The sequence below is a fragment of the Triplophysa rosa genome, unplaced genomic scaffold (assembly GCF_024868665.1).
Source record: "Triplophysa rosa unplaced genomic scaffold, Trosa_1v2 scaffold124_ERROPOS303670, whole genome shotgun sequence".
In the NCBI taxonomy this organism is placed as follows: domain Eukaryota; kingdom Metazoa; phylum Chordata; class Actinopteri; order Cypriniformes; family Nemacheilidae; genus Triplophysa; species Triplophysa rosa.
Genome location: NW_026634123.1, coordinates 1,162 through 25,987, shown reverse-complemented (window position 1 = coordinate 25,987; position 24,826 = coordinate 1,162). Strand labels below are relative to the sequence as shown.

General features: G+C 37.2%; 2 protein-coding genes across 4 annotated transcripts; one reads left to right on the top strand and one right to left on the bottom strand.

Annotated features, from left to right (window-relative positions):
• Positions 1-3,050: 3,050 nt before the first annotated feature.
• On the bottom strand, positions 3,051-17,212 carry si:ch211-140m22.7 (uncharacterized protein LOC570370 homolog). 2 transcript variants are annotated; one of them, XM_057326713.1, is made up of 7 exons: positions 17,085-17,212; positions 16,752-16,815; positions 16,271-16,358; positions 5,416-6,264; positions 3,826-3,889; positions 3,490-3,611; positions 3,051-3,294 (listed from the first exon to the last, which is right to left on the bottom strand). In XM_057326713.1, exons 2-7 carry the CDS (start codon positions 16,794-16,796, stop codon positions 3,263-3,265), a joined length of 1,200 nt encoding a protein of 399 aa, XP_057182696.1. In that variant the 5' UTR covers positions 16,797-16,815; positions 17,085-17,212; the 3' UTR covers positions 3,051-3,262. The 2 variants fall into 2 exon arrangements, with proteins under 2 accessions (XP_057182696.1, XP_057182697.1); XM_057326714.1 differs by having other exon boundaries at positions 5,416-6,159; positions 17,085-17,211.
• A 157-nt stretch (positions 17,213-17,369) lies between these two features.
• On the top strand, positions 17,370-24,695 carry wdr4 (WD repeat domain 4). 2 transcript variants are annotated; one of them, XM_057326716.1, is made up of 6 exons: positions 17,370-17,565; positions 18,153-18,221; positions 18,326-18,466; positions 18,956-19,112; positions 21,168-23,258; positions 23,334-24,695. In XM_057326716.1, the coding sequence occupies exons 1-5, from the start codon at positions 17,483-17,485 to the stop codon at positions 21,207-21,209; spliced, it is 492 nt and encodes a 163-aa protein (XP_057182699.1). In that variant the 5' UTR covers positions 17,370-17,482; the 3' UTR covers positions 21,210-23,258; positions 23,334-24,695. The 2 variants fall into 2 exon arrangements, with proteins under 2 accessions (XP_057182699.1, XP_057182698.1); XM_057326715.1 differs by lacking the exons at positions 17,370-17,565; positions 18,153-18,221; positions 18,326-18,466; positions 18,956-19,112 and having other exon boundaries at positions 21,155-23,258.
• Positions 24,696-24,826: the final 131 nt, after the last annotated feature.

The following is a 24,826-nucleotide window of genomic DNA, read 5'->3' as shown; positions in this document are numbered from 1 at the left end:
ATTTATTATTTTTTGTGTCCATTTTTTAATTATTTTTAATTATTTTTATTATTTATTTTTAGATTATTTTATTTATCATTTCCTTTTATTTTTACATTTATTTATTTATACGTTTATTTATTTTTATATTTATTTATTATCGCATGTATTTATTTCCACTTTTATTTATTTATTCTTGAATTTATTCTTACTTTTCTGTGTCTTGTATGATAATTAGATGGGTTGGTCAAGCGTTTGATCGATTACTCTTGACTTGTTTTGGACTAACGTCACGTCACTCACTGATCGTTTGCTTCGTGTATAACGTTAAGTAACTATGGCGGGCGCACAATTAGCTAGAGAGTTACAGCATTTAACCATGCATCAAATGACTGTGTGTCATTTAGATTAGGTGCGCTTATTGATGTTTTATTACAGATTGACGGCGTGATAAATGACAAAATTCTTCAAAATCTGTGCGAGTCAGGGGGTGCTAAGGTGGTGACCAAGTTCCGGTTACAGGTCCTCTGCCAAAGAGGTGCATGAACGACCTCAGCAGATTCGTCGATTCTGAAAGCACAAGACGACTTGATATTAAGATGTCTAATAAACACAGACTTTCTTGTTACATGATTTTGACATTCTTGTTAAAATTGCAAATTATTGGTATGATCGCCCGTAACGGCTGAAGCGAGGTGAAAAAATAAATAAAGCGATTTGACACGGGATTCGTACCCATACAATAAAGCGAGGCAGCGTGTCACTACGGTAACAATCACACTAAGCTATTTCGCAATGCTAGCTGCTGCGGATCTTTGCAATAATATCAAGATGTCACACAACAATATGCAGCTGGATGAATCAAGGGAATATGCCCGTCTTAACTTGTGACCTCTGTGTTATTTATCTCTTATGGAATGTAGTTTACGAGTACCGTTTAGTAACCACGTCTTTTTAGAAGGAATGGTTTCCATTTGATGGCCCCTGTAGTGAAAGAACGATGCTCATTACTACCGTGTTAACTTGTGACTTAAGTTCACTATGTCTCAATTCATTTACATTATGTTACATCATGTTACATTAAATCTTTACGCTTTTTCTAACCGAAAGGCTGCTTATAACTATCACTTTGACAAAGCGTCAGCTTGCGACTTCGGTTTATAAGATCATCTGTGTAGTTAAACCTTATTACATTTTGTGCTTTATGATTTTCACCAGTTGAACTGTAACGCCACCATAGCACCCTCTGACTCGCACAGACTTTGAATGTGCTGCAAAGAGGCTAACAACTGAGGAAGAACTTTGTCATTTATCTCGCCGTCAATCTGTAATAAATCATCAATAAGTGCATCTAATCTGAATGACACATAGTCATTTGATGCATGGTTATCGACTTCATTGGCTAGATGCTGTAACTCTCTAGCTAATTGTGCGCCCGCCATAGTTACTTAACGTTATACACGAAGCAAACGATCAGTGAGTGACGTGACGTTAGTCCAAAACAAGTAAAGAGTAATCGATCAAACGCTTCAATCTACGCTGAACCAATAGTAGGCAAGACCAACCCATCTAATTATCATACAAGACACAGAAAAGTAAGAATAAATACAAGAAAAAATAAATAAAAGTGGAAATAAATACATGCGATAATAAATAAATATAAAAATAAATAAACGTATAAATAAATAAATGTAAAAATAAAAGGAAATGATAAATAAAATAATCTAAAAATAAATAATAATAATAATAAAAAATAATTAAAAAATGGACACAAAAAATAATAAATCAATTTAAAAAATGAAAAGAAAAGTTAAAGCTAAGATCAATAATAGCTAAAACGAATTATTTTGTTTTATCAAACCATTCATTCCTTTATTTATTTTCATATTATTACATTTATTCGTTTATATATTTATTTATTTATACATTAATTTATTTATAATTTTTGCAGGTTTAGTCCTCCATACTAGTGAGGCGTGTGAAACGTAATGGTGTATAGGACACTTGTGTGTCAATGTCAGATCATCTGTTCGAAGCCTGCTCGGAGCAGTTTTGGGTGAATGGCTACACATCTAAATTAATTGTTTATTACCTTTATCACTTAATTTCTGCATTTGCCTGTATTTAGTTATTTCTTTATTCATACACATTATTTACACACTTTATTAAGTCATTTCTTATCCTCCATAGAAAACTACAATTTGTGCTCTGATGTAATACATGGCCATGATGGCTGATGTTATTGATGTAAGGATGGATGAGATATATTTTGATATATCTAATTCACTGTAAAGAAATAATGCAAAGGCAAATGACAAAATTCCACTCGGGTCCTAAATTCCTCTTCTCAAAATCAAAGAACATCCATATGAATTTATGCAGCCTGTTCACATACAGGATCCTCTATAAAAGCACATATGACATTTTAGTCACTGAGATGGTCTCTGTGAGATCAAAATGTGTGCATGAATGAATGTATTAATGAAAGAATGAATGAGGTATACCACTTGCTCTTTAAAAAGGGGGAGGAGATCGAAAGATTACAAAAGAAAACTTGCTCCCGACCAGGTTAGGTTCACAGAGTAAGTTACTATGGTTACTGACTCTGAGTATAAGTTACCTCTCTTTTTGAAACGGGCTTGAGTTACCCCGCTTTCTCGGGTTTGACATACCTCACATTCTGAAATGGAAAACCCAGAGTTTCCCTCATTTCAGGGTTAATATACTCAGAGTTTTCACCAAACCTCCTTTCTGAAACGGGTCCCAGGTGTCAAAAATGTGACTTATTGTGCATCCTTTTTTATATTATGTTACAAATACCTACAATCAGTATTCCCTCCTATAATAAAACAATATCTGTCATTCTTGGAAATCAATGTAATACTCAATACCAATCCATAAAATGTAACTTGACTGGCCACTGTCCAGGATGATTTCCTGCCCTGGTCTAAAATAGATGGATATAGGCCCCAAAACTCCCCAAGACCCTTAATGGGATAAGCAATAATTACAGATGACTAGATTAATGTTTGTAATAATTTTTAAAATAAGAATAAAGTTTTACACAGAACGTGTGTGGCTCAGTTTATTCAGCTCTTTCCCCAAACAATTCAAACAAACATCCACATGTGCATCACATAAATCAGCTTTTTCATCACACATACAAGAATGTTTGAAAAATGGCTATTTAGACTCGCATGTATAATCTCACAATATATTAAGGTTTACAGATGAAAGACAATTGACAAAATGCACATGAGAGGTACACACAAATATAGATGATTTACTTGGAAGATACTTCATCAAATTTGGGCTCTGCGAATAGAAAATTTGATATATTAGTTGTTTAATTTAGGACAAACAAACCAAGATTCAAGACAAATTCACTACAAACAATCACAAAATGAGTTTCAGGAAGTCAAATTGTTTTTGTCTTTGATTTCTGTTGACTTTTCAGAACTTCCTAAACAATCAGATTTAATTAATTTATTAATATTATTGTTGACATACCAGGGAATTTGAAATCTGGAAATGAAGTCAGGTCACCACCACCATACAGCCGCTGTAGTTTAGTTATTTCCTCAGCAAGAGCCTTTTGGTACTCAGGGCCTGCATCAAGACCACCAGCAGCACTGAGTAAACATAAAGGGGTGGTTTTACAGACAGGGATTAGTTTAAACCAGGCCATAGTTAAATTAGGACCGCAGAAAGTAATAAATTGCTTAGTATAACCATTGTTGTTTTTAAATGTACTAAATAAAATATGTGACTGACAGACCAAGTCACTTGCCTCTTTTAGTAAAAGATGAGAGATTATGATAGTAAGAATTTGAGAACAACACTCACTTGCTCTTTGTGGTGTATGCACGGATTGAATGTAGGAAAAGATTCTGAATAGGGTCCAATCCAGCTTTTTCACAGGAAAAAACAACACTTATTAAATATCTTAAAAATTACCAGTCATACATATGAATTGTACACTAAAGGGATGTCTTTAGCCCTCATGCATAAGAAGTGTCTAGTGTGGACACAGAAAAAGATATACTGGACGAAGGAGGTAAAGAATTGAGTAAAGGAACAGGTCAGGCTGTGAGTAACTACTACAAAGGTTGCATCGTCACTGAAATGAAAAGGAGCAGTTTATACCACAATAGTGATGAGACACTGTATATTTACCATAAATATATAAACATTATTATATTCAAGCAGTTGTTGTACACTCTCATAATCTGATGCTTCCATTCCACATACAGCAAACAGAGTGCAAACTCAATCTCACCGAATCCACCATATACCACATTGGGAAAGAGGGCAAGAAATAACGGACATTTCAGATTTATCTTTCGCATACAAACCACCATACACAGGAAAAGATAAAAGGATAATTAACTGATATCATGCGAACCCCTGGGAAGAAGAGTGATACATTGACAAAGTGTGTTTGAGTAAGAAAAGAAGAATGGCATTTCCATGTTACAGTTAAAACGTTTCCCTTTACATTTAACATAACATTAACTTTAACAAAAAAGAAAACTAACTAACAAAGTTTTCCATTACATTTACAAAGCAGAAAAATCTGGAATTTTGTTTTTACAGATAAATACACTAGCACAAACTATGTACAGTATGTGGGTGGTTGGGATGGGGGGGGGGGAGGGTAAATAACGACACAAGGAACAATGGGTACGCTATGATTTAGAATGCTGATAAAAAATATTAAAGAGAAGAGCAAAGGAAGGCGAAAACATGAAACAAACGTTTACATTAAATTAATGGGTGAAGAACTGAAACATGCAAAACAAATGTATTTGAGCATTGAGGAGTCACGTTAATAAATATAAGTAAAAATAGCAAATTATGCAATGAAGAACAAGCATTGCATAACATCAACTAACGCAGGCATGCACAGACATGGATGACAAGAGACTACATTCTATGTTCATGGACAGAGAGTAAGAGGATCAACACAAAATCCACTGTCTAGTCTTGCGGACTAAAACCTTGAAAGAGTTAAGCCAGGAGCATACTGTGCATTTTATTTTGTCTGACTGCTGCTTTTCAGAATACAATATGATAGATGTTCTTTTCAAGAACAATCATTGTTTTGTGTCAGACTGTATATAAATAGAAGTGTTTCAAAGTTTTATACATTGCAAGAACTCTGCACTTATAAACTTTTTGAGATGTTTCAGAATTACTCTAGACTACAAAAATGTAGCTAAGGCCACACTGTGTGCACTGGGCTTAACTTGAGTGTCTGTTGCTGCAGTAATGCTAAGCTTTAGTAAAGCTTGCATATGTGCTATGCCTAACAAATTATTAACAGATAAAATGTAGAAACTGCATTGTGATATTTACACTAATACCATTTTAGCTATTATCATTACAAATATCCCATAATATGAAAGAGGGAGGTTATAGGGATATGGAGTATACCCTCAGGTGTCTCCCCAGCCGGAACCTCAGCAGCATCTGTGACCACAGGGGCAGAATCTATCAGCTCTTCAGCAGGAGCTGTATCTGCAACAGGGGCATCATCAGCCACAACTTCTGCAGCTACTTCAGTGACAGCCTCTACAATAGGGGCAGCTTCAGAAATGAGTGAAGGGGCAGCTGCTTCAACTCCAGGGGATGTCGCTTTGGCTGCAGGGGCAGCGGCTTCAACTGCAGGAACTTCAACTGAAGGGGCAGAGGCTTCGGATGCGGTGCCATCGGCTTCGACTGCAGGGGCATCAACTGAAGGGACAGCGGCTTCGACTGCAGGGGCTTCGACCGAAGGGGCAGCGGCTTCGACTGAAGGGGCAGCAGATTCGGCTGTAGGGGCAGCAGGTGCAGGGGCTTCGGCTGCAGGGGGAGCGGCTTCGACTGCAGGGGCAGCGGCTTCGACTGCAGCGGCTTCGACTGAAGGGGCAGCGGATTCGGCTGTAGGGGCAGCAGGTGCAGGGGCTTCGGCTGCAGGGGCTTCGGCTGCAGGGGCAGCGGGTGCAGGGGCTTCGGCTGCAGGGGCTTCGGCTGCAGGGGTTTCAATTGGAGGGGCAGGGGCTTCGGCTGCAGGGGCAGCGGCTTCGGCTGCAGGTGCTTCAGCTGCAGGAGTCAGATTAGTGGCAGATATAGCAGCTTCAACAGTAGGAATGGTGGCTGGTGCTTCTGCACTTATAGGGGTGGCCGCAGATGCAGCTTCTGTGGATGCAGCAACAACTGTAAGCTCATTCTTGGGGAATTCCACGTATGCTCTGTGCTGGACAAGTGTCTCAATATCAAAGTATGTTTTTGGAGCTGCTTTTTCTAGGATGGAGGGGGAAGCAGTGTAAATATAAAAATTTAATCATTTGATTAATCATGTTCATTTTCAGACCCAAAGGAGACCACTTCAAATCACAGAACAAAACAACTTTCCCAGGTTCTTCTACATAAAAGAGCAGACCAGCAACCACTGAGGTGGTGAATCTTTAAATCTTATTATCAAGTAAAACAAAATGTGAACTCTTGCTTATATAAATAGCAAAGCCTTTTCATAGTAAAAAAAATCACATTGTGTAAATACAAATCATGAAAATCTTTTGGTAACAAAATTCTATTTCTTCATAATTAATTCTGTGAAGGTATTAATTTTAGAAGATATTAAATAAGAGCAAGTACAGAATACAAACGCTTAAAACACTACATAATTACTACATACATTAGGTTCAAACATAATTACACTTTCATCATCTACATAAATGTTCTTATGAATCTTCCAACTTTTTCTGACTGAGTTTCGACAAGTTTTGTACTATGTTTATTTAAAGGGATAGTTCACCCAAACATTAAAATTATGTCATCATTCCTGCAGGTCCCAGGTCCCGCATTTTTTTTTATTTATTTTTGAAGCAAAGCCAACATGTGAAGTGATGAAAGCCAAAATATTAAAGGTCATGGATGAATATTTACTGCGTAATCCACTAAATTGTAGAGAATTTTCACCTTAAATTTGGAGCCAAATTAGAAAGGGTAAAAATGACATGAGAAATATGCCAGCATCATTATTTTATTTTTACACAGTAGTGAAACAGATCACGATTGTGAAACAGATCACGATCGTGAAACAGATTGCAAGTAAAAGATCGTTTTAGCGTGCGCACACCCGAGTAAAAGATAGTTTTAGCGTGCACACACTCACCCTCTCTCTTCAGTATCTAGACAAATACAATTTTAAAGCTCATTCTCTCATATATCTTAACTTAAACTGCAGCGCATTTTAAAAAGATAGTTTTAGCGCGTGCACTGAGTAAAAAATAGTTTTACCGCGCACACACTCTCCCTCTCTCTTCAGTATTTGGACAAATACAATTTTAGAGCGCATTCTTGCATATATCTTAAAGGAGTCATATGACGCGATTTCATGTTTTCCTGTATCTTTGGTGTGTTACAAGTTGTTCATGCATATATTAGACACGTAAAATTGCAAAAGTCTCAAACCAAAAGATATGTTTGATTTAAAAGCGGGGTTCATCCAAACCTGCCTAAAAGCCTCGTTTAAACACGCCTCCACATTTCTACGTCAGTTCGTGAGAAGCGTTGAAGAACACCACCCAAAATGAAAGACAGAAGGCATGTCTATTTCTGCTGTAGTGTTGTTGTTGCTGCCGCCATGTCATGGAGACGCTGTGTGTTTCATTACAAAATTAGATGGGTCTTCCAAACGAGGACAAAATTAGAAATCAGTGGTGTTAGTTTAAATTACAACACTGTTCCAAAACTCCAAAATCCGAGTGTGTGCAGCACATTAACACCTGGTTATGCACAAAGGCTGTGGGGCAAATCAAACTTTGTAAGGACAGTCTGCCGCTTCTCACTCACAGCCTGTAAGTATGTTTTCATTATAGAGCTTGTCAATCTATGTCACGCAGTGTTGAATGTTCTGCCATGTTGGGAGGCAGGCTGTTATTGCATTCAATGGAGTGTTTTGTTTTTTCTTGTTTGATTAAGTAATATAACTATGGTAGGTCGGTCTTGCTGTATTAAAAACTACAATACCATTACTTTCTGGAAAAGGTCCTGGTAGTTTCACTTTCGATTTCTCCATATATCAATCAAAAGAAGTTACGGTACATATCAAAACAATAATAACAGCGGAGTTTGAGCCTCCCAAGATGGCGGAGCAGCCGGCAGAACTGCAACATGAAACGCAGGGCGTGACGTCAGCTTCACATTCTCTATTAAAGAATTTGCAACTGACTATTCAAACGTAAGCTTTTTGTCAGTCCTACAATCACAAATGCAGAAATGGTTTTATATTTAAGAGGCTGAATCTATCAGGAGCTGGATTCAGCCCCGTATCCTCTGGCTGTTATCCCCTGCCGTGTGATGCTACACGAAAAAAGTCAATAAGTCATTATATTCAGTAACTGTCCCCGCTGGATGCAACAAATGCCTCGTTTATAATATGTTTTATTGGCTTTGTTGCGTTGCGTCGAGACACAGCGTCAAAGGCTGCTCAAGAAGTCAGCTATAGTTAGTTGTTAAACCTATTTTTATTTTTTTAATAAAACCTAACCTTACACTCTGCTGGCAAATTCCCACTGGCAAAGTTGATTAATCTGCTTAGTCAAATGCATTTTCTGGATCATATTCGGGCTTGAGCTCACAGGGTACTGGTGATATTTTCAGCTGTCAATATGCTTTGAAGGCTGATGTTCCAAATGAGGTAAGGGACATTACATTTCAGCCACATGCCTGAGGTATTCGGCCAATCACAACGCACTGGGTAGCTGGCCAATCAGAGCACACCGCGCTTTTCACAACGATGAGCATTGTTAAAACTCGAAGCGTTTCAGAAAGGCGGTGCGCATAGGAGCAACAGTAATGCACGGTATGTGAAAACGAATGCGGTTTTTTTTTTTACCGTAAATCGCGTAAACACACTGTATTACACCAAATACAACAATAATGTTCGTTTAAGCCCTCCAATATGACCCCTTTAACTTAAACTGCTTTGTAAGCAGCAATGTTGTGTTGAGTCAAAGCACAAATGATGCGATCCACGCGCAAACGTGCACCACTGTATTTAATTAATGTATTTAAGAAGATGAGAGAAAGTCGGTTGAGATACTTACTTCATGATCACCACCTCATAACACCCGTCACATTTATAATTTGAAAACCATTTGTCAGCTGTTTACTCTGATTGCACGTTTATATCATTGGCTATTTATTTGTTATACATATTGTCATTTTTAATGCATGCATACTGTAACATATGTTAAATAATCTATTAAATGAATCTGTTGATGTCGTCAGGGTATTTTAACATTTTTATAAAATTATTTAACCCCTTATATAAGCGCCCCTATTTTTGAGCATTTTATTGATTGCAAAAACAAGTTATTGTGGTTATTATTATAATAATACATAATAATAAAACTATAGGATGAGCATTTACATTAGCTGATCCAAAAAGTTAGTAAAATCTGTTGTCTTTAGGAATCCTTGTTGCATTTTATGCTAATGGTGATAACTCCAAAATTAGAAAAGGGCATTTTTCGTGTTCTTTTTACAAAATGTGCATGCCTGTAACTCCAGAACTGTTAGAGATGTCCTTTTAGATTCTTGTGCATTTCCTACATTTCTTTTAATTTGCAAAAATCTGGTACTTCATGTATTTTAAAGAGCAATTTCGGAAGAACAAATATTTTTTAAACTAGAAATGTATATATTTTCGATCTATCTAAACAACTGCCTTGAACATAACCACTTCAGTGTCTTCTTAGCACCGAGTTACCGTCAGAAATTATCGGGTTGAGGCACATTAACTTAACTCTTAATATGTTATTCATAAGATTCTATATTTGTTTGAGGTTCAAGGAAATTTGGATGAAGGGATGTTGCTAATTATGGCCTGAGCACCGATGTTATAAGGGATTGATCCATTTGTTATTATCTCCAAAATTAATCACATTTTTAGACAAATACAATTTTATAATATAAACATGCTTGAAAACTTATTAAAACGAAAATTAATGTCTGGTATGGATTTCAGAATAAAGTGTGGTAAATGGCTCTATAGCGCCACCTAAAACATTTCATTAAAGCAGCCCTCACAAGCTATTTCACATAATTGTAAGAAATTTCCTAGGCTCATTGACATTCCAACAGCTGCAAAAAAAAGTGTCTTACAGCAATATCCTAAACCCAGCAGGAAGTCTACAATTTTAAATTTGATCTTTTTTGCAGGCATTGTACAGCTACAGATTTCGTCATATCAACTCCATATTTGGCCAGTCTAATCTAAAAGTATTTGCCCTCTTTAATAGTGACGCTTTTGAGCTTTTGTTTAGCGGTGTGTCTCGTGGGAGCCTAGAGCTACCATGAGTCTAAACATGCAGTATCATAGCTATGTTTTATTCCCTTTAGTGTGGTAGGACTCTGTATGCGTGTGTCCTTGAAAAACAATGATTTGCCTCACCTGGATTGTTATTGAAATGTTAAATGAGCTTACGAAATTTCTTAAAATATTGTGAAAAAGCGTGTGACGGCTGACATATTGTAGGTGGTGCTATAGAACCATTTTGTGACACTGAAATCCATATCAGACGTACATTTTCGCCACCTCTGCAACATCCATTCATCCAAATTTCACTGACCTCAAACATAGAAACGTATGAATAACATATTAAGAGCAAGTTAGTGTGCCTCAACCCGATGATTTTTGACAGTAACTCAGTGCTAAAAAGACACTGAAATGGTTATGTTCAAGGCAAGTTGTTTTGATAGATAAAAAAGGTACATTTCTAGATTCAAAATTATTTGTTCTTCAGACATTCCTCTTTAAAGCAACACTTTAAAACTTCTGCTCCCAGGTTCCCCATGTTGTTGATAAGCGCAATTGTCTGTTTCCAGTGTTGTAAATAATGTTGCTGTATTGTGAATTTGTTTACCAAGCTGATGGAACCGGGGAATTCAGAAAAGTTGTTTGGAAACCATGTTGCACTCTTCCGCAGGAAGGGGATGGGTCTGGCTGTGTGTACCAAACCGAACACAGAACTTACAGAGTGTGGTTGTAGCCGCTATGAGGCTGCTCAGGTAGCAGTGGCAGTAGAATTTGTCCAGTTAAGGGTTGTTCTACTACTGAAATTATTTTAGAGTACCAGATTTTTGCAGATTGATCCACAATTGGATTTTGATGTCTGAAAATGCGTTTATTTTTACAGTTTACTCATGAAGCCATATTTAGATCCTCATATCTCTAGGACTGAACCATATACCCAGATAGCACAATCCATCTGGCTTACATCTATTTGACGTCTGCATTTACATCTGCAAGACATCTGCAATACGTAGTTTGCTCATCTGCAATATGTCTCGGAGACGTCTGAACGTCTGTAATACATCTGCTAAAGATCTGGAGATCTGCTGCTTAAAAACATCTGCTAAACATCTTAGAAAGAGCTGCTTTACATCCATTCTAAATCATAAACATCTTACAGACATCTTCTAGAGGTCTATATGACGTCTGACAGCAGACATCTCCGAGACGTATTGCAGATGAGCAAACAATGTATTGTAGATGTCTTGCAGATGTAAATGCAGATGTCAAATAGACGTAAGCCAGATGGATGTGTGCTATCAGGGTAGGCCTTATAAATGTAGTTCCCCCAAAAATGTAGAGAAAAATGTCTTTTCCTTCTATTTGAGCTGTCACCGATGGCATAAAATGCAATAAGGATTGCTAAAGACAGCAGATTTTACTAATAGACCAATCTCTGTGTAAAAATAAAATAATGATGCTGGCATAATTCTCGTCATTTTCCCCTTCTAATTTGGCTCCAAGTTTAAGGTGAAAATTGTCATTTTTACTCCCCTCTACAAAAATCGGATTACTTAATAATAGGGCTGGGCAAGTTAACGCGTTACGCATTAATTATTTAATGCCAACAATTATTTTATCGTGCACTAAGGCAGTTTTTTTAAGTATTAAAAAACGTAAAAAAAATAAAAACTATTTCAAAAGTCCATTGCTCACTGGCTATGAAATGTACAGACAAACCATGGGTCACAGAAGGCTGAAGCACGCACATGAACCAGGAACACCTTTACTGAATGGAGAAAGGAACTCTTGCATCGACATTTAAATCTCTTCCAGGCGGCGGAGTTGATAGTAGGGCTCTGCCGATAAACGATATCATATCGAATCGCGATAGAATGTATTTCAAAAACGATGATAAGCTATTGGCATTTTGACTCGATATGGATTAATCTTACAGTTTTAACAGAACGCAGAAATAAACGCAACAACAGTCAGTCAGCATGCAGCTTTTATCATGCGCGTCAAAGTACAAAGTCCATTTCATACTGCACTTGCCAAAGAAAACTCGACATGAGGAGGAAAACATGACTGGAAGCGGAAACAAAGCTGAAACTAACCTCGAGTTGTCATCACGCGGTTTATCAAGTGTCTTATTTTTTTCGCAATCGCCGGTTAAACAAAACAAAATTGAGGCGCAATTGCAAGCGAGTTACTTCGAAACTCAAGCACAAACGTTTTTATATCCCTCGTTAACATATCTGCTAACATGAGTTGGTGCTTATGAAACAAACCAGCTCTGCCCTGTACAGATTACAGATGTTATGAAGTGAGTTTGTGTGCACATTAAAATATTGAACCTTGTATGTAAGATGCTTGCATGATTAAAGAAATGTACTACAGTTTATGTGAGATGTCTTTTTGAAAGACTAAGGTTCACTGAATGCATTGAATGAATCCCACCACTCGAGCAAGACTATAGGCTTGTTCGACTTGATGCGGCGCCGCAAGATCAGACAAGCGGATGACTCAATTGACTCGTTAAGTAAAAGAAGTGTTCATTCAGTACATTCAACCAATGAAAGGGCTCCGTTACTGTGTACATTCGAACGCTATTGGCTCAGCACCTGCGCACATACATAACGCTGCAATAATAGGCTTGTTCGACTTGATGCGGCGCCGCAAGATCCGACAGGCGGATCACATGAAAGTACCGTGAGAGCGATTCGAAAGCAAACTTTTTATCGTTTTTCGAATCGCTCTCGCGGTATTTTCATGTCATCCGCCTGTCGGATCTTGCGGCGCCGCATCAGCCTATTATTGCAGCGTTATGTATGTGCGCAGGTGCTGAGCCAATAGCGTTCGAATGTACACAGTAACGGAGCCCTTTCATTGGTTGAATGTACTGAATGAACACTTCTTTTACTTAACGAGTCAATTGAGTCAAAATGAGACTGAATGAACTGGTACATGTTGTTTATGGCCTAATATCCTCTGTGTTGCAACAGTGCATTCATTTAATTGAATTTTAACTGGTTAAAGGTTAACTTTTGGTAATAAACTGTTTTTTAAATATATATTGAAATAAATATCGTTATCGATCAATATAGAAAAAACTATCGAGTTTACTTTTTTGCCATATTGCCCAGCCCTAGTTGATAGAACAAAAAAGTTATTCAAGGCTCTAGACTGCGACCAAATATTTTTCTTTATGGTCGCACCGGTGCGACTGCCAAACTGATCAATAGCCTATATATTTTTTGCGCATTATAAATTGAATGCGCAGAAATGTTATATTGCGCAAGCAGCGCATCCAGTCACTATTTAGTCTCCCCTGCTTCAGCCATGCGCTTATCTATCAATGCCCTTGCCCCACAAAGACGTGATATGCACGGGTGTAAGACGTCAATTTAATGCTATTGATGATAAAGCGGAAGGACCGACAAAGCGGGGCTATAAAAACAAAAAAATCCCCGGCTAAGTTACAAAATGATTTTAAAAAAGCACGGGCCCAAAAAACTCACTCATATTAAAGGAATTGTGTTCTCCTTATATGAATTGTTTATGATAAAGAAAAAAGTAGCATACAATAATTTAGTTGTTAAATATTTGTTTAAATACACCACTAGAGGTCGCAAAACAACAACAAAAGTGTAGCTTGATAAACTGTAAAGGAAGTGCTGTTGTCTTCACCTCCACTGCTGATGGGAAGCAATACAATGGGACTCATAAATTACATTCCTATATGAAATTAAGTTTTACAACGTAAGCCAGAGTGGCTTAATGGAAACAACAGTGGTGTGCTATACAACTATCATTATTCATTATTACAACTATCATTATTAGCATTCTGCAAAGCATGAAGTTGAACACCTAAGATTTCTAAGACAGTAAAAGTAAAAATGGAAGATAAAAGTCACGACACCATTAACAGGGGCAACAAGGAGGAACATTTACATTTATTACAGGCACACACTGGTTACACAGTTAAATTGCGAATTTCTATGAATTCAAACATTGTTGGAAACATTTGGGATAATGTATGTGTCTAATGACACAAGTAAACAAAATATATAACATTGTGCTAGTGGTTTTTGGATATCTTAAAGCAAAAACCTTACATTTTAACATTAAAACTAACCATAAAAACTTATTTTTGCCAGGAGTCACATCCCAGCCCTTTGGCTTTATCAGATTCTCTTCAATGAACAAAAGGAGTGGCTTAAACTATAAATGCTCATTCATGCAGCATAGTCCTTGATTGTGATGTCAATGTGGCATATATACTGTAAGCCAAGGGTCTATATACTGTATAAGAGGTCCAAATATACCACTTAGCATGAAATGAACATCTGCCAGTATACCACCACATGATGTGCTCTTTCTCAGACACTGTCATGTGTAGAAACAAAGACCAAACAAAGACAACTATGGGGAGTGGGTCATAAGGTTATCTTCCTACACATGACCAATATAACCTGTATTATTTAATACAAAGTTTCCTTTACATGTGAAAATCCAAACAGAAATCGATGCTTTAGAAAAAAACCCATCAATTTCTATATTTTCATATGAATGTTTCATTCCTCTTATACAAGTGTAATGATATTGTTTGATAACGGGATCCTGTTTATCCTCATTCCAACCTAGCAAAATCATCTTTCTGTCTTTTGGGGTGTTGTGACATGTTAGTAAAGTTTTTTTATATTTATAATTCATAGGCAGTGATATAACACCCAATTTTCTCAGAACTATGAGTATAAAAACTCATATAAGTATAAAACTAACAAGTCTGAGAAATCTCACTTAAACTTTGTTTAATGACAAAGCTCTCCAAAAAATGCAATCCTTTACAAATCAAATATACTTTTTGATTTGATGTACCTGATACTCTACTTAACTACATATTTACATAAAGGAGCAGTTCACTCAAAAATGAAAATTCTGTCTTCATTTACAAACCCTCATGTTGTTCCAAATCTGTGTAAATTTATTTGCACTGATGAACACAGAGAAAAATATTTGGAAGAATGCTTGAAGCCAAACAGTTCTTGGCCACCATTGACTCCCATAGTAATAATAATAATAATTTCTTCCAAAAATCTTTTTCTGTGTTCATCAGAAAAAATAAATTAATACAGACTGGAACAACTCGAGGGTGAGTAAATGATGACAGAATTAAAATGTTTGGGTGGGTAATCCCTTTAAGTATTGATATTTCTTATTGGAAGATCACAAACAAATGTGTTCTGTCTATAGCTATACTTAAGTCTCTTGGTAAAGAATTAAATATATATTGTAGTATTCTGGTTGTTCCATCACAGCGAGGCACCAAATTGCTTGCCAAAACCTTTACTCATTCCGTTCCCCTGTGGTGGAATGAACTGCCAGCCTCCACCCGAACTGCAGCATCCATCACAACTTTTAAAAAAACAGCTCAAAACATACCGGCTCCGCATTTATTTGACTAACCAATAACTGTCTGTCTTGTGTCTTGAAAAAAAATCTTGTTGTTCATTCTCTCCCTTGCTTACTCCAGCTTTAATCCTCCTAGTAAGGATTGTAAACTAACGGTACTGTTTAGCGTGTTGACAAAATGTTTATATGCTCTCCTACTTGTAAATCGCTTTGGAGCATCTGCCAAATGAATAAATGTAAATGTAAAGCATTGGTCTGATTTAACAACAATTGAATTTTGTCAGTGAATGTTACAAAACAATATGTACTGTACACTGTAGAACATTCATTTAGTATGCATGTTTATTTGCATGGTGTTATTCCTGTATGGCACAGCTAGAGACTGAACAAAATCTACTGCAGGTTTAGAAACTACAGCTGAGGTCAGAGGGCATGCATGAAGATGTCAGGGGTCTCTTTTAAAAAACCTCAGTTGTCCCACGTATGGCATTGAGATTACATCTACAGAGACTTCCATCCCCCCAAAATGAATAAATAACACCAATTATATTAGAAAATATTAAACGTAAGATATATGTACGAAACATTCACCTTTGCTGGGCTTTTTGGACTTCTTGTCCCCAGATTTTGTGCTCAGAGTGACAACAGGAACTCTTACAGAACTCTCTGCCAGCAGAGACTATCAAACAAGAGGAACCAAAACACAGCAGTTCAAAAAACAGACTAAAATATATTGCATACTCATTATATTGAGGTGTAAACCGTTTCCACAAGTATTTGCAGTAGTCTCAAGAGCGTATTCAGCAGAAAGTACATCGTGTTCCCATCGACGTTGAGTTAAATTCATATGTAATTCCAGGAATATTTCTAATACTGTTTATACTCAGCTGTATAAGATATGTCATAAATCCAGTCTGAGTGGATTTAATGTCACAGTGATTTGCCACGTGAACTAGTTTTCCACAGATGGACTCAGGTCTGCGCACTTTCCGCCAATCACATGATTAAATGTGCTTGTAAATCACTAAAACATGCATGCATATTATTAATGTCGCAAAAATTATTATATTACCTTAAGCGTTCCAATTCGTCCTACCCTAAGCAAGGAGACTGCCATGTTCTTTGCTGCTGTATGCCTATGAAGAAAACAGTCGCATCGACATTATGCATCACAAAACCTGACGTCTCCCTTTGAAAAACAAGCAATAGTTGCTTCATAAACAGAACGAGAAAGCCTGTTATTCGTGGACCGGACAGCAACAGATGTAGGCTAATGCAACAACACACATTGAACAATGATGAATGATCGTTACGCGCAAACGTTACATGATAAATAGAATAGCACATATCCATGTGAAATACTCAGATTTTCTGGATAATGTTTGTTCGGTGCAGATATTATTACCTGAATTTCAGATCTATTTAAATCAAAGTTCCAGTTTGTCTTAAACGACAGATACAATTGAGCTCAAAGTAATAAGAATACAAAAACTTTAACGTTAGCTGTGTTTTAAATACTGTTCTTGCATAACGTTCACGCCCCCTCGCACACGCCCCCCCTGTGTTTCTATTAATATTTAAATGGTTACATTTTTTCCCACAAAGGATTCACTTAACGCTTATGAAAAGCATCATTAAACATTCCCACTGTAAACCAGGAGTTTAAATCGAACACGCCGATATATATTATTCCCTTTTAACTCGTACAGTAATGGCGACTTTCTCGTGACAAATTCCTGCACGTTTATGCGTATGACGTATTAAACGTGCGACTGACTTACTCACATGTGAGCAATAGTCATCATGGCAGTAGTGCGTTCAAAAGGAGACTGGTTTGTTTCAAGCTGTTCTAGTACTTTAATTGCAATAAATCTTAAAAAGACAAGGTGAGTAGCTGACCTATATCCTATTTAGCATTGAATTTAATTAGATATTTGCACGAACGTGTACTGTTACATTAATGAGTGCTTTAATTTATAACGTTAGTCAAAGTCTGCTTTATAGTCAATTCTGCCACATGTATAGTACATACTTATAGAGGATTGAAATTGCGTTAATCTCAGACCCATAGTGCATACATGAGTGGAAGGACCTGCGCATGTAGAGCATTAATATCAAGTTTATATAAACTGACAAATGCTCGTTCTTCCATATTAATTTATAAATAACAGAAATAATTAAATTTATTGAGTAACTTAACACAGTTATCCATTTGAATGGACTTGGAAATGTCATAATGCACGCATGTTGTATCATAAAATCAAAGGTACTTTCGAAATCTGATTATATTATTTTATCCAAGCATAAAAGGCCACAAAATAAGAATACCAAAAAACTATTTGTGTACTTGTGCTTTTCTAGACTGGCATGTTTTTGTTTTATACATTCTTGTAAGTTATACATGTACATAAAGAGAAATGGCATGTTAACTGGTTAACATGGTAACTCACTCCACTTGATCTACTTCTGATAGGGATTTGTTTATGTTTGACTGTGCAAAAGCAGAGAAAAGACCAGAGGAAGCTGATGGCGATGAGAAAAGGTAACTTTTTCATTTACGAGTGCTGTGTAATGAATTTTGAGTGTTTGTGTATTTCATATTTTAGGAGGGTTTGAAATTCTAAAACTTTTATTTCTGTATTTCAGTGGAGGAGGATCAGAGAAGGACAGTGATAAGATTCTTGCATTTTCTGTCTCAGCATCCGGCAAATATGTAGCACTCACAGATGACCACAAACGTCTTGTTCTTTTCTCTACTGAGCCATCGTGGCAGTGCATTAGCACACGGTAACGGCCCGCTCTCTCTATAATAGTGATTATTTACTACGTTTTAGCTTGTTCCAAACACTTTCTTCCTTGAAATGGGAACATACCCCAACCACTCTTTTCTTTATAATGAAATTCAGTGTTCTTTCATATTGTTGACTGGGGTTGTCAATCTTCAAATAGAAAAAAAAGTCTCAAAAGTATTTAATGAAAAATAGACCCCCCCCAAAGCTTAAAACTGAACTATGTAAATGGCATTACCCATATTATTTATGTCAAACCTGAAACTGGTAGAGCTTTTTAGTAGGTTGTTGGTTTAAAATTCAGCCTTTGGATAAAAATGTCTGGCAAACAACATGTAATGGCATTATATTTGATTTCAGATGTTTTCCAGAAAGGAAGGTTGTGCTTATGTGTTTCACATAAGAAAGCGTGTCACATGTGACACGAGAGTGTGTAAAATGATTAACTATTTCAGATTTTATTAAGACTGTGGTTATTTTCTTGTAGGTGGGTTATGCGGAGATGCACATCTGTTGTATTTACTCAGACTGAAGATGAAATCTATGTGGCTGATAAGTCTGGTGATGTGTATTCATTCTCCATTCTGGAGCCACAAAAACCAGGAGAGCTACATCTGGGACATGTCTCTATGTTATTGGCTGTGGTAAGTGTAACATTTGGTTTTGTGCAGCAGTGCAACAGAAAATTATTAAGCTCCACAGAATTACAGAGCTTGCAATTCTAACTCAAACTCCCACATATTCCCGGGCTGCCCTATCTGTTCTTTTTTATTAAAGGGAACCCAGTGTATAGAGAGATGTATGGCTTAATACGTTGTAATAGCCTTACTAGGATTTGTCATTAGAAACACATCAAATATTTTCAATTCTTTAAAAAACCTAAATGTAATATTCATTTTAACCCCAGGAGGCCGCCATGTTCTTTTTCGATGACTTAAAATGGTTGCACACACAGGCAGCTGAACTGAACACAGACAAACTAATCAGTTCTTCAGTAAATATAAGGTGCTGTACGATAATATATACTGTATATGTATAATGCTAAAATAATAAAGAAAGAAAGAAAATAAAGATGCTATTTAAAGGAACAATACAGCATTTTTATGAGGATCTATTGACAGAAATACAATATAATATACAAAACTATTTCTTCAGAGGTGTATAAAGACCTTACGTAATGAACCATTAAGTTTGTAATAAATTAGAATAAGCTATTTAGATCTACGTACAGAGCGGCCCTACATACATTGAATTCGCCGCCATGTTTTGTACAGCAGCCCTAAATGGACAAACAACTCTACAACGTGCGTTTTCTCTTCCTCTCTGCTGTGGTGTCGTGGTGAAACGGATCGCGGGAAGATCCGTGATCCGTACGGATCGTGCTCTCCGGTGCGGAACGCATGTGACCCGCGGATTAACTGAAAGTTTATTCATCATCGAGTAAAAGAATAAAACGCGCTCTCGCTCGCTCGCTCTCCAGTTTCAGCTCCAACGCGCTCTCTCTCTCAAGTAACTGGACGAGTACAATATTAAAGCGGTTCCAGATAAACAATGACACAGCTAATATGTAGCTAGTATGGAAGTTGTGAAGGTGTTTTTCTTCATCATGGAGAGGATAATGTCATCATCCACCACTTTGATCTCATATGGACACCTAGGATTGTTTTGTTACTGAGCTCAGCGGTGTGTTTTTTTCCCCCCAGAATGTCCCAAATTGTTGATTTGGCCGCTCTTAATGTTCCTGGCATCTTTCTGACGGATGTGTAGTGTTTTTGAAATCTAACTATGGTCTGTTTCACTTGCATGGAGATCTCCCTGAACCCCATGATGTGGGTTCACAGCAACAGCTTCCAAATGCAAACACCACATGTAGAATCAACTCCAGACCTTTAACATTCTTCATTTATGACAAAATTATTTAAGGAAAATCCCATACATGTGAATAAAACAGATTTTTATTCAACTGTCCAATTACTTTTGGTCCCTTGAAAAAGGGGGGCGCTTCATATTAAAGAGCTGTAATTCCTAAATCCTTCAGCTAATCTGGATGTGAATACACTCTAAATAAAGCTGAGAGTGTGCACTTTAAGACAATATCTATTATAAAACTGTAACTCGAAAACATATTAATACACAGCTAAAATAACAAAAAATGTGCCTCTGTCCAAATATTTATGGCCCTAACTATATATACAGTCATGGCCAAAATTGTTGGCACCCCTGAAATTTTTCCAGAAAATCAAGTATTTCTCACAGAAAAGTATTGCATTAACACATGTTTTGCTATACACATGTTTATTCCCTTTGTGTGTATTGGAACAAAACAAAAAAAAAGGAGGAAAAAAGCAAATTTGACAATGTCACACAAAACTCCAAAAATGGGCTGGACAAAATTATTGGCACCCTTTCAAAATTGTGGATAAATAAGATTGTTTCAAGCATGTGATGCTCCTTTAAACTCACCTGGGGCAAGTAACAGGTGTGATATAAAAATCACACCTGAAAGCAGATAAAAAGGAGAGAAGTTTACTTAGTGTGGCACACACAGACACACAATGCAAAGACTAAGCATGGACAACAGAAAGAGTAGAAGAGAACTGTCTGAGGACTTGAGAACCAAAATTGTGGAAAAAGATCAACAATCTCAAGGTTACAAGTCCATCTCCAGAGATCTACAGTAGATGTTCCTTTGTCCACAGTGCGCAACATTATCAAGAAGTTTGCAACCCATGGCACTGTAGCTAATCTCCCTGGACGTGGACGGAAGAGAAAAATTGATGAAAGGTTGCAACGCAGGATAGTCCGGATGGTGGATAAGCAGCCCCAAACAAGTTCCAAAGAAATTCAAGCTGTCCTGCAGGCTCAGGGTGTCATGGCTCTGCTTCCTTAGTCATGTTTTTCTTGGTCCTGTAGCAGAGCCATGACAAGGTCTTTGGTTATGTGTGGAGAGAAACTTATTATTGTCCTTTTGACAATAATATACGTTCTCTCCAGTGTCTTGTCATTGGCCCCGCTCCTCTCGTTTCCTTGTGATCTTTCCCTGAGTGTTTGATTAACCACACCTGCCCCATGTCGTTATCCCTCGTTTGTCTTCCCTTTATATACCCTCATGTTTCTTTGTCCTGTGCTCGTATATTGCATTGTGTTTGTGTTCATGTTCGTGCTCTCACCCGTGTTCCTGTTCGTGGTTTGTGAGTTTTGTGCCTTGTATTATTTAAGACGTTTGGTCGTGTCCTTTAGTTTAGTTTATTGTTCTTGTTTTCATTTTGCCCCCCCGTGGGAAGTCTTTTGTTTTATATTTCTTTGTTCTGTTTTCCCCCATTGTGGGTGTTTTTGTTCTGTTTTTGTTTTTTGTATAATAAATATATCTGTTAACCCCTTCACTGCCTGCCTGCGCTTGGGTTCTTCATCAGTGTCAGCGCGAACTATCCGTCGACATTTAAATGAAATGAAACGCTATGGCAGGAGACCCAGGGGGACCCCACTGCTGACACAGAGACATAAAAAAGCAAGATTACAGTTTGCCAAAATGTACTTGAGTAAACCAAAATCCTTCTGGGAAAACGTCTTGCGGACAGATGAGACCAAGATGGAGCTTTTTGGTAAAGCACATCATTCTACTGTTTACCGAAAACGGAATGAGGCCTACAAAGAAAAGAACACAGTACCTACAGTCAAATATGGTGGAGGTTCAAAGATGTTTTGGGGTTGTTTTGCTGCCTCTGGCACTGGGTGCCTTGACTGTGTGCAAGGCATCATGAAATCTGGGGATTACCAAAGAATATTGGGTCGCAATGTAGGGCCCAGTGTCAGAAAGCTGGGTTTGCGTCCGAGATCGTTGGTCTTCCAGCAGGACAATGACCCCAAACATACTTCAAAAAGCACCCAGAAATGGATGGCAACAAAGCGCTGGAGAGTTCTGAAGTGGCCAGCAATGAGTCCAGATCTAAATCCCATTGAACACCTGTCGAGAGATCTTAAAATTGCTGTTGGGAAAAGGCGCCCTTCCAATATGAGAGACCTGGAGCAGTTTGCAAAGGAAGAGTGGTCCAAAATTCCGGGTGAGAGGTGTAAGAAGTTTATTGATGGTTATAGGAAGCGATTGATTTCAGTTATTTTTTCCAAAGGGTGTGCAACCAAATATTAAGTTAAGGGTGCCAATAATTTTGTCCAGGCCATTTTTGGAGTTTTGTGTGACATTATGTAAAATTTGCTTTTTTCCCTCCTTTTTTTTGTTTTGTTCCAATACACACAAAGGGAATAAACATGTGTATAGCAAAACATGTGTTAATGCAATACTTTTCTGTGAGAAATACTTGATTTTCTGGAAAAATTTCAGGGTGCCAACAATTTTGGCCATGACTGTATATTTAGTAGTACACATTTTAGGATGTGGCTAACCATCACCTTACTTCACCCCAAACCCTAAAATCACAGCCTCAAAGGCAAATTTAGCTAAAAACGCGAGTTTCACAAGGTGGCAAAACAACGACAAATGGCTCCCCTAACCCCGCCCCTAAACCTAACGTCACAGGGGAAAAGTCAAATCATAAGAAAACATACCAATGAGATAGTAGGAAATGGGATCATCAGATCGCGTGAAAGATATCGCATATAAAATACGTTAGATTGAAAGTCGTGCTGGGTGACACGAAAAAAAGTCGTTCTGACTGACACGAAAAAAGGGGGAAATTCGTATGCGCGTGAAACTAAAATCCCAATGTTTTCCTTTCAGATTTGAGATTTTGTGGCTGACGTTATGCCAGTTACACAATTCCATAGAAATAGAGGTGAGCGCTTTGTGAAATACTGATATTTGAATGATATTATGCTATGAATTAGTAAATGAAATGTTGTCTGTCTAGTATCTCCCCACATACACCCCATCAGAGGAAGAGAAGAAAGATCCTGCGTTGTTTGCCAGTAATGTGAGGCGGATCATGGCCAAGTGAGTCATCTTATTTTTAAAGTGACAGGACACCTGCCCTTCAAAAAAGAGAAATGTGCTGGTAATTTTCGGCAAGTAAATTTCTGTTAACAATAAAATGCACTGCAGCTCTAAAAATTAGTATGGAAAATTCCTTCCCCACCCAAAAATGTCATTTACTTACCCTTAAGTTGTTCCAAATCGTTGTACATTTCTATGTTTTGTTGAACAGAGAAATATATTTGAAAGAATGTTCGCAATTTTCATTTCTGGGACATCATTCACTACCATAGTAGAAATTTTTGTTTTTCTGGTGAACACAAAATGAGATATTTTGAAGAATTTCGGAAAGCAAACCGTTCTGGTGCACCCTTAAGTACCATTTGAATGTTTCCTACTAAGGTAGTGAATGACGTCCCAGAACTGAAAATTGCAAACATTCTTCCAAATATATTCCTCCGTGTTCGCCGGAACAAAGTAATTTATACAGGTTTGGATCAACTTGATCATGACAGAATTTTCATTTTTGGGTGAACTATCCCTTTAAGACGGCACATGCCCTGTTTTTACAGATATTTGAACAGTGTGTAGTATTTATTCACTTCATCATCATCATATTATTTCATTTCAATTTGCTGACATGACTTTGCAGAATTACTACATTCGGTTAACTCATGTATAGGCAAGCAACAAAAACACACCTTACTTTCAGTCAAACCGGTCTCTCCTTACAAGAATGTCATCAGGAATGCATTACTGTTGATTTACCTAAAAAATAATACTTTGTTATCAGCAATAAACATTAGGGATGCACCGATACCGGTATCGGCCCGATACCAAGCTCATGTACTCGTAATGACACACAGATACCAAAGACCGATACCTCACGTGACATACATAGAGCCCTATGATTTCCGCAATGCGGAAAACGCGGACGGAATAGAGGAATCCAGGCATAAAAACAGAATTTGCTGTACAACACGGAATGACACGGAATCTGGCAAATGTATTATTTCCTAACAAGAAATTAGCGCTTAACCGCTAACAGCTAACGAAATATTCAGATACTGTTTAAATATGTACAGGTGCTGGTCATATAATTAGAATATCATCAAAAAGTTGATTTATTTCACTAATTCCATTCAAAAAGTGAAACTTGTATATTATATTCATTCATTACACACAGACTGATATATTTCAAATGTTTATTTCATTTAATTTGATGATTATAACTGACAACTAATGAAAATCCCAAATTCAGTATCTCAGAAAATTAGAATATTACTTAAGACCAATACAAAGAAAGGATTTTTAGAAATCTTGGCCAACTGAAAAGTATGAACATGAAAAGTATGAGCATGTACAGCACTCAATACTTAGTTGGGGCTCCTTTTGCCTGAATTACTGCAGCAATGCGGCGTGGCATGGAGT

Coding starts and splice junctions, on each gene's coding strand:
- si:ch211-140m22.7 (XM_057326713.1), bottom strand. CDS start 16,796: ATGGCAGTCTCCTTGCTTAGGGTAGGACGAATTGGAACGCTTAAG. Junction 6,265..16,270: donor GTCCAAAAAGCCCAGCAAAG/GTGAATGTTTCG, acceptor CCTCCATCCTAG/AAAAAGCAGCTCCAAAAACA. Junction 3,295..3,489: donor TCCAGATTTCAAATTCCCTG/GTATGTCAACAA, acceptor TTCTATTCGCAG/AGCCCAAATTTGATGAAGTA.
- wdr4 (XM_057326715.1), top strand. CDS start 21,578: ATGTTTCTTTGTCCTGTGCTCGTATATTGCATTGTGTTTGTGTTCATG.